General features: G+C 37.3%; 2 protein-coding genes across 3 annotated transcripts; one reads left to right on the top strand and one right to left on the bottom strand.

Annotated features, from left to right (window-relative positions):
• Positions 1 to 5529: 5529 nt before the first annotated feature.
• On the bottom strand, positions 5530 to 6906 carry LOC129779784 (phenoloxidase-activating factor 3-like). Its single transcript, XM_055787482.1, has 3 exons — positions 6421 to 6906; positions 6279 to 6363; positions 5530 to 6214 (listed from the first exon to the last, which is right to left on the bottom strand). The coding sequence occupies exons 1-3, from the start codon at positions 6845 to 6847 to the stop codon at positions 5599 to 5601; spliced, it is 1128 nt and encodes a 375-aa protein (XP_055643457.1). The 5' UTR covers positions 6848 to 6906; the 3' UTR covers positions 5530 to 5598.
• Positions 6907 to 7095: 189 nt separating this feature from the next.
• LOC129779785 (serine protease easter-like) lies at positions 7096 to 8526 on the top strand. 2 transcript variants are annotated; one of them, XM_055787484.1, is made up of 3 exons: positions 7096 to 7597; positions 7663 to 7741; positions 7796 to 8526. In XM_055787484.1, exons 1-3 carry the CDS (start codon positions 7177 to 7179, stop codon positions 8400 to 8402), a joined length of 1107 nt encoding a protein of 368 aa, XP_055643459.1. In that variant the 5' UTR covers positions 7096 to 7176; the 3' UTR covers positions 8403 to 8526. The 2 variants fall into 2 exon arrangements, with proteins under 2 accessions (XP_055643459.1, XP_055643458.1); XM_055787483.1 differs by having other exon boundaries at positions 7102 to 7597; positions 7660 to 7741.
• The last annotated feature ends 1642 nt before the right edge of the window (positions 8527 to 10168 follow it).

The raw sequence follows: 10168 nt of genomic DNA, 5'->3' as shown, positions 1-10168 counted from the left end.
CCGACGTAAACTAATTTTTTGCTTGAACACACTTGATCATAAATTGTTGGAACAGCTCACGACATCGTACAATGACGTTGTCCTGATCATATAGAATCAGCATATGATACAATTCAAAATGAGAAATGATGTTCATAATGAATGGATTACCTTTAGCGGGGTCTCGTTGCTCAATGTTTGTCTTGTCCCTTCATAACAGCTGGAGCATTTTTCTTCTAAGAGACCCTTCATTATAGACACACATGTTCCAGAGCTAGTCACTTAGAATACATGCAAGGCGTATTGCTTGAAATCTCAACCAAGTACTACTAAAAATGATGCAAGTAATACTACGATCACGTCACGTCACTGTGCAGTCGCCATCTATGATTCTAGCAACGTTTGAAAATTGAATTTGAAATAACAATTTTTATCAGGATTGATGACAATTCGCGACATAGGAGGTATGCTGTCGCCATCTAGCGGATATTTTGAATATATGAGGGAAAAGTAAACAAACTGTGTGTTTTTCAACTGTACTTTGAGTGTTACTTTTTCTCGAATTCTTTCGTAGTTTATATAAAAAACGAATACGTAGTGATAGAGTGAAGCTTAATAAAGCAGTTTTGACTTCAGGAACCGTTTATTTATTGTGTTGACATACAATACAGACTCGAATAAGAGTACCTTCATTGACACTAGCGTGCTCAAATGCAGTTGTAAATTTTCATACATTGAATGAAAACTATTTTGAAATGTTGTTTGCATAGTCAGCTTAAATAGTACGGATCCGTATATTAACATCACTAGAAGAACTCCTAAATCTTTTCACCTGAACCTTTGACAAGTGGACCTCAAAGGTTGGACGAATTTTCTTTACAATAAATAAATTGCTTTTGTTAGTAATACTGAGAAATATGATCATAATGCTGAACCTAAATGACGCTCGATTTGTATAGTCGTTTCAGATTATAAATTAAGATATTGGCCCAGAATAATGTAACCTTTCATCCAAAACAGATGAAACCTGATACATCGAACAGCTTTAACGGCTCAGGATGGAGATTGAGCCATTGATAAACAACCGTACCTGGAATCTTCATATCAACGCGTTGCATTTCTTTCCAGCAGGTATGTCAAATTACCCTCGGTGACCAAACGACTCCCTCCGGCATTAAAATAAAAAAAAAATATCTCCCAGGCCCACAAATACATGTTGCGTTTTCTCCCAATAATGGCTCCTGAAAAAACGCGAAAAAATCATTACTGGACACTGTTTTCGCTCACGATTTTTTTTATCGCTTGAACGAAACTCGTTACACTTTTACTTAGAATATTAATTTTAAACGGATTTGATTTTCATTGATAATTTTGTTCCTGAAGCTGTGTTTATTTTTCCCGACGCATAGGAAGTGCCAATTTCTACAGCAATAAAATAATGTTTCTAATGTTGCTAGTGTATATATTTCAACCAAATTAGCTCCGTCGAACATTATTCTTCCATTAAACGCTTACCATTATCAAAACCAATTCATTAAATTTGTGAAACTACTTGTTACAATCCACCACTTTTGCTTTGCTTCATATAAACTGGCTGTCAAACTCAGCTTCGATTTCCCGAATAGCGTGATTGTCATTTTGCAAACAGAGCAAGTGTGATTTGAAGTACAGTAGAACCCCGGTTATCCGCGGAATAGTCTGGCTGGCTCATCGCGGATAACGCAATAAAGGACTAAAATGAGTGCGAAACACGAAAAAAAAGATATTTCAGCATGAAAACTATGTTTTATCAATACAGAAATAATTAAACTATCCATCTACAAGGTCGTGTACATCAGTGGTCAGATAATGTGAAAGCCATGACCAAAACAAAAGTGCATGAAACTATCACTCACTGAATAATTCCGGGAAGGCCTATGGATTTACTATGGAACTCGCTGTCGCGCATTATCCGCACCGTGGACCATCCGCTCGCGAATAATCGGGGTTCCACTGTATTTCAATAATGCGTTTTGCTCATTCAAAAATACTTTCAGCTCGCCGACGATATGCCTGGCCTCAGACGAAGTGAGGTTACCTGCGAATGTGTGGATGAAAGTTAGATGTAGCGGGCGTAGCGCCATCTGACATTTAACAACATAAATAAATTCGTTCGGTTTGAACAACGAAAGACGGTTAAATTATTTGAATATTATTTATACAAAAATACTAAAATCACCATTCAAAATAGGATATTTTAAATTTGTGGTTATATCAATTATTAAAGCCAAATTTAAGAAAAAAAAATCAGATTTTACGACCTATTCTCATGATTACCAAGTTTTTTGTGCATGATTTAATCTAAATCGGTCGAGCCGTTTCGGGGGAGTTCGATCATGAACATTGTGACACGAGATTTTTATATATAATGCATTTCATGATGATGCCCGAAACAATAAAAAAAGAAAACTGATTTTTGTTCATTTGATGAGAGTTCTTGCTAATTTAGGAGTGTTTTTGGGCTTAATGACGGTTGAGGACTTTCCGATCGATAATTCAGTTTTAAGGAATTGCATTGTTTCCGAATTGAAAGTGGCTTCAAAATACAGAGAGTTTCCTCTTATTCGACATACCGAGACACCACTCAGTGACGCATTAGAGGCGATTGTGACCTGCAATTGGACATTCGCGATGGCAGTGATACAGTGTCGACGTCTGGTGGCGATTTACAATTTGAAATTGGGTCCCAAACTCATAGTGTAATTACTAGTGATGAAACGGATAGTAGTTTGGCCGGATACCGGATATCCGGCAAGCTTCGAGGCCGGATAGCCGGATACTCGGCTGTTTATTTGCGAATATTTATGCTTTTTTATGCGAATATATATTTTATATGCGATATCATTACATTTTAGGGAGAAGAATCAACATATTTTTGTATTGATATAATGAACGATTATAAAATTTTCCGTCTAGAATGAATATCCTTCGATTGAGTATCAAGTTTTCTACAAGGAATCTTGAACAGATATTTTTTGATAAGGATTTTCTATCGCAATGATGAGATGTTTGTAGGAGTGTCTTCAGGGATTTTAATCTGAGAGACTTCAGTACAAAACTTGCTTTATGGCTTGATGGAGCAATACGTTTGGCTTCTGATTTCGTTCAATGGAATAAAAAGAATTATAAGTTCTAACCTTCCCTGTATATTCGAGGTATATCTCTTTCTCCTATCTCTAGAGAAATCCCTTCGTAGTGCTGAAGCAAAATCGGCTATGGCTATGGAAATGCTTAATGGAATGGAATAGAGTGGACCACTCTATCTACAAGAGTTGTTCTAAAAGTATCACGATTTTTGTATACCCACGGATTTTTTATATTCGATTTCAGTTGTTGACGTGCGGGCACGCTTTGCGTCGTTTACATCTTTTCGACACTCCGAGAACATTTTTTCCGAACTCCGATGAACGTTGTTTCGCTCCAAGATAGGTTCACCAGATGTCACAATCAATATTCGGAATGTGTTCGCGCACTTAATTTTGTTTTTCGCACAAAATTTGAAACAGATTCTTCGATCCATTTTTGCAATAGGCAAAAATCGAAGATGAACCAAAACACGTGTAAGAAAAGCAGTTGTCAAAAATTGACTGAACATTCAAAATAGCCGTACTTGTCAGCCAAAGTGAGAGACATGAGTACCAACATAATGCCACAGAAAAAATCTAGAATCGAAAATACATAATCTTCGTAAATTCGAAAGTCGCGATACTTTTTGAACAAACCTCGTAAGAACACATTATTCATTAATTTAAAAAAATACATTAACATATTGAGGACCGCACGTTTTGGGGCAAACTTGAACGCTTCATTTGTATGGATTTCATGAATGAGAACGTTTGTTTCGATGTGGATGAGATGAAAGCGAGCCATCGGTAGGCCTCGTTAGATTCTTGGAAAACCAAGAATTTAACCTTCAAGTGTAGAAAACACGGGTTATTTCTTGATCCATCCGTAACAGACGGAACGCGAAACACGAGAAATCTCGTGAGCAGTCCGCAATGTGTTAAATACAAAATTCAAAGCTTTCCCGGGAATCAAATTCAATTACAATGATGAAATTAATCCTTATCTTAAATTAAAAATTAAGCATACCTTAACAAAATAAATCACGCGTTACATACATTTCGTTTGTGAATGATTTTAATCACGTTTTTACTATTTTTTATAAACAATATCCAAACAACTTAACCGTCGTTCGTTTTTCAAACTGACATTTCGTTTGTGAATGATTTTAATCACGTTTTTACTATTTTTTATAAACAATATCCAAACAACTTAACCGGGTTTTTCAAACTGAACGAATTTCGTGTTTGAATGATAAATGGCGCTCTTCATCTTCATTATCTTCAATGACGACATCTGCGATGTAATGGGCTGTGCCAATAATTAGGGGTTGACAAGTATGCGAACGATTGAGCACTACTGGTCATGAGCAACGCCGACACAGCCTTTGCCATTGTCAGGCCGCCATATTGCCATATTGCATTGGCGTGATATTACAGCACGTCTGTTAAAACAAAAAATTAAATCTTTAAAACTTTATAAGGCTGTGACAACTATTTTGCCACTCACAAAAAAATTTTTTTTTCGCTGCAATTGGAATATTGTTTCTATATTTTGTTCAACCAAAGACTTCTAAAGGTATCTGGCAATACTCCATTTTTTTTAAAGCAGCTTAAAATGTACGTAATTTATGTTATTTTGAGAGTATATTAATTTGGGAGTGATTTTTATGTAAACAAACCGCTACTTAAGAGCCCCGACAGAAAATTCTATTGAAATTCGTTGAAAATCCAACAAGTTGATAAGTTTTGCATTAGAAACGTTGTGTTTAGCATCTACTGTGTAAGATCATGCAGATATTCCAAAGAAATTAATGAAGTATTTGTTGAACAATATTCAATTTTCAAATGATATACAAAAAAAATTCTGCACTAGAAATATTGTTTTAGTTTTTTCATAGCCAATAAAATGAGCTTACAAGGCAGCGGCAAACAGTGTTCTTGGGGTTAACGTGCTGTGGCAACTATATTGCCACCAATTTTTTCAACTGTTTCAATAGTTTATTTTTTATCAAAAGTAAACATGTGTTCTTCCTCATGTACGCATTATGTTCTCTGAGCTTTGAGTCGATTTCTTGCCTAAACTCCTCGACCTTATAAAGGATTAATGTTATTCATGCAAGATTACCTTACCGCTCCATTAAGCTTGCCGCGTGATTGCCATTAAATCGGCAATTTCGGTTTCCCTTAAAAAAATAATTTGAGGTCAATGAGTTATTAACCCAAGGATCCATATCCTATAGCAGGGCTGCTGTCTTGGGTTTAGCTTCGGTGGTGGTAGGTGCATCAGCTACTGGATACCAGTCAGTTACTGTTTTAGCCGAACCGTATAAGATCGGATAGTAAACGTACGACGGACCAAGAAACAGTTTACCCTTTTAAATGAAACAGCATTCATTAAAAATATATAACAGTTTTTCTCTTTTTTTTTAAAAAAAACTAGCAGATAGTCAATCCTTTCGATATATATTAATATTTTATCAAAGTTTAATTATGAAACTATCCCCGATCACCCCACTTAGGACTCAAGATTTGAGACGATCCAGGTTAATTGCTTGTATACATTTGCATAAAATCCAGGCTTCGTACTTCCACACGTTAAGCCCTTGCTAACAACACCCTTCAAAAAGAACCGATCAGCTCCACCAGTCCCTTTCTGTATTGCCATCAGTGGTCCACCGGAGTCACCTTGGCATGCGTCCTTCCCACCAACACCAAGAGCACAAATCATTGTCTCGTCAATCTTTATCAACGGCGCATTGATTTTTCGTCGACACTCATTCAATCCCACATTGGTCACGTCTACGAACAACTTTTTCGTGCTCGTCACGTCATTTTCGGTCATTCCCCATCCTGCCACAAACATCACATGGCCATCGTTCAATTGAGCTTCGCTTTCCGTTTTGGGTATACAAACGGGGGCCACATACTTCCCGAAAACAATATCCTGATCCAAGCGAAGCAAAGCCATATCGATCTTCCCTCCTTTGGACTGGCGTCGGGTGTAATTTTTATGTACAACAATTTTTTCTATCCCTACGTCCCGAACCGGATCGGCACATTCCACGATGCCCTGCTTCGATACACAATCCGGGTCGGTTTCCAGATTCCATTCTCCAAGTCGAACCCCGGCTCTGTAAAAGTAAAATGTTTCGCAATATGAAATAAGGAAATGGAAGCAAAGATCAATCGTGTTACATCATGTTGTTTATGCAATGAGCAGCCGTAAGCACGTATCGTTTGCTGACAAGAGAGCCACCACATTGAAATGCTTCCTGTTCCTCTGCAATGAAATACATGAGTTTAAGCAATAAATTCACTTAGAACAGTATCATAATACCATCGTTAATGTACTTGATCAGCACCAGCCAGGGATACTGATCTAAATTAGTGACATTTCCGTAGAAAATCCTATCGCTACTATCCAACCCACAGATGCTCTGATTCGGCAGCATAGAGTGTTGTTCATCCCTCAACGGTTGAATATCTTCGTATGATCTTGGAACCTTGACACGAGGTTTTCGCTTGCAGCATATCAATCCCGTTCGCTCTTCGTCCGCACATTTTTCCTGTTCCTTCTGCATAACTCTTCGTTCTCCCTCCGATAGGCTTGATCTCGCGAGTTTTTCCTTGAAACGGTCACACCTTTGCAGTGGAACGCAAACACCGTCTTCATAGTCCTCGGTTTCACAAGTTTTGGCCAACACCTGGTGGGTAATTAGATACGCGAGTAGAATTGTGATCATTTTCTGCAAAAAGCCTGCCATTTTAACGTTGTATTCATGCAAAATTCAACGAACATCTAGTGTGAATAAGTTGAGAATGATGATTAGGATCCTGGCGGTTACATGTTTATTATTATTGATAGCGTGGTTTCATTGATAAGCCGATGCTCGGTGAGTACATGAAGCTCTCTTTGAGTATTTCGCTCAGAACTTATATATTGTACCGAAGGCAATGTATTATGTGGTTGTATTATGGGAATACCATGTTTGCAAAATATTGTTGTAAAGCCATTATAAAAGAATAAGTAACATCTGCAAGGAGCGCTACTTAATCAGATTAGATTTATATCTAGCCATTGTTGAACGTGAAAATGTCCATATCATTTATACGTTTCTCACTATCTGTCCTAGTAGTCTCGTTGCCGCTGACTTCGGCTAAGTCCTGTCGTACCGAACATGGTGAAGATGGTGTTTGTATTTCACTTCAAAGTTGTAACGCACTCAGGTCAATCTTAAAAAAATCGATATTGTTCACGAGTGACCGCGACCTTATCCGTCGAGAAATGAATAAGTGTTCCGGTGAGGAATCGAAAGGTTTACATTGCTGCAAACGCGAACGTCGACAAAAAATTCCCAAATCGTACGAAGATGTGAAACAATCGGTTCAAATAAATCTTCTCCCGGATCAAGCTGAATGTGGTGGGATTGGATTAAACCAAATGATTTATAATGGAGACGAAGCCGATTTGGATCAATATCCTTGGACGGTGCTTATTAAACATAACGATGATGGCGAGCTTCTATTGTTAAAACATAATATTCTTTGAACTCACTAAAGGACTGTTTGATTTTAGAAGACAATGAGATATTCAACTGTGGCGGCTCTTTGATCAACAAACGTTACGTACTGACAGCGGCTCATTGTATTCCAAACATGTAACATAATTCCCGATTTAACAGTACCAGCTTCTAACACGATCTTTATTTCAGAGCTGGAGTTCGTCTAGGAGAATGGGATGTTCGCTCCGATCCGGATTGCATTATCGTAGAAGGAGTAAAACGTTGCGCAACCCCTATTATTGACGTAGGAATTGAAAGGATTTCCATACATATAAATTACACTCGCCGAATCTCGGCCGGCGGAAAAATTGACCTAGCTTTACTGCGGCTGAATCAGGATATAACCTTCGGAAATTATGTTAGACCTATCTGCCTTCCGGCAGCTAATTTTGACATTCAGCCCAAGCCTAATCGGACAATGTTCGTTGCCGGTTGGGGACTCACCGAGGAAAGCGTTAAGAGTTCGAGAAAACTATATGCAGATTTGAAAAGTGTAGATCTGGATGAATGTCGACGGCTTCTTAATGCTCCACTGATTAAAATTGATGACACCATTATCTGTGCCTTGGGATCAGACGGTAAAGATTCCTGCCAGGGAGACTCCGGTGGTCCACTAATGGAAGCTTCGAAAACAGAGCTCGGTGTTTTTTTGAGAGGAATCATCAGCAAGGGTTTATCGTGCGGTAGTCCCATACCAGGCTTCTATACTAACGTGCGCAAGCAGTTGGATTGGATTGTGTCCAATATGGAACAGTGATTCATCAAACTATATTCAATGTGAGAATTGATTTCTTTGAAAAAAATTGTTCGTAACAATCACTGCACTCTTAGAATAATATTAATGGTATCTCAATAAATCCTAATTGTAGGCGTGAACACGATTTAAATGGTTTCAGAAAAACGAAACATGATATTTAACTTTCCTCCCAGTCGCTTCGTTTCGAGCAGGTTCATTTCGATAAACGTCTTCCGCTCTCTTGTTATTGAGTCACAATGAACACATTCGCTGCCAAACATGACGCTTTCATTAGTTATTTTCGTTCTTAACGTTCGTCAATTCAATTTTAGTTGAAACAAATGGTTGTATTATTTGGCGTGCCGAATCAACATTAATCTGCCTCCTCATTCAATTTGACTTCACTTCACCACTACTACTCTACCCTGGCATGTACTTTGTTGCCCGCGTTTGTCTCATTCACCTGACAGACAGTTACCCGAACGACAGCTACCCGAACAACAGCTCCCCGAAAGACATTCACCCGAATGTAACAAATCACTGAATGCTTCAAGTGCCCGAATGGAACATCTACCCGAATGAACATTTACCCGAATGCGACATTTACCCGAATGGAACATTTATTCGAATGCATCATTTACATGAAAGTAACATTTACCCAAATGTACTTTCTACAGCTATATTTGAATAGAAGGGTTTTTTATATTTAATCCTGATAAACGTTATTAAAATGATCACATTTATACATTAATTGGTATCGAATAGCTCGCATATTTCGTCGATAGAGCAAAAACGAAAGAGAGAGAGAGAGAGAGAGAGAGAGATAAATTTTCCAAAGTTATGAAAAAGGTAGGGGAAATGCGGTTAAAATGAACAAGGTTGGTAAAATGAATCAGTGCTCAAACTTCGATAATTTAACTAAAAACCAATTGATAATTCGATAATTTTTCATGGCTTCGGAAAGCAACCATATGGTAAGGTATTGGTATCAAATGACAGCTCAGTCTACTAGCTACCACCTGCTAACAATTTCATTCAAATATGTATCAATTTATTAGGCGTAAAAATCGGTTTAAAGCAATTATGTGCGAAAAGTACATAACCTCACATAGCCTAACAAAAAACAAAACCTTACAAAATTTAAAAACAAGTAAACTTTTTTACAACATTACTTTGAGACAAGATTACACATTGTGATGTACAAAAAAACCATTGGGTACAAGAACAAAAATGTAGGTTTCGGTCAATGTTTGTCTGCCTGTCTGATATTTACACGTTACTAAAAAATAAACGTTACCAAAAAATATTAAAATAAAAAGAAACTATCGTTGGCTCCAAATGAATGTTTTGCAGAGTTTGTTTTCTGTTTGTTTTCTCGAGATCGAATTCGAAGTCGAAAACAGCCACAATTGCATCATTTGAAGGAAATGAAATTTTATCAAAGCATTAGAAGCCTTTTGAAGGCGGTGAAAGGAGTTTTATTGCATCAGGAGAATTATTGTTTGCTAATTTTAACAATGAATCTGAAATAATTGCTTTGATTAAAAGAAAGTCGCTGTCAAGAAACACAGGTCTACGTAGAACAGAAGCTAAAGGTAAAATTTGGATGAAATGTTGATAGAAAGTATTGATGATTTATCTAATGAAAGAGATTTGTTTTGTATAGTTTTTCGAACAACTTTTTCCGTTGACGCCAAAAAAAATCAAGCTATAATTAAAGCTGCATAGCATTTCAAAGTAATGTACTTTCTTTCAAAAAATTGTCAAAAACAGTCAGTATGTCAGTC

This window comes from Toxorhynchites rutilus, chromosome 3 (genome assembly GCF_029784135.1).
Source record: "Toxorhynchites rutilus septentrionalis strain SRP chromosome 3, ASM2978413v1, whole genome shotgun sequence".
NCBI classification, from domain to species: domain Eukaryota; kingdom Metazoa; phylum Arthropoda; class Insecta; order Diptera; family Culicidae; genus Toxorhynchites; species Toxorhynchites rutilus.
The sequence above is the reverse complement of the archived record's forward strand: the minus strand, read 5'-3'. Positions and strand labels throughout refer to the sequence as shown.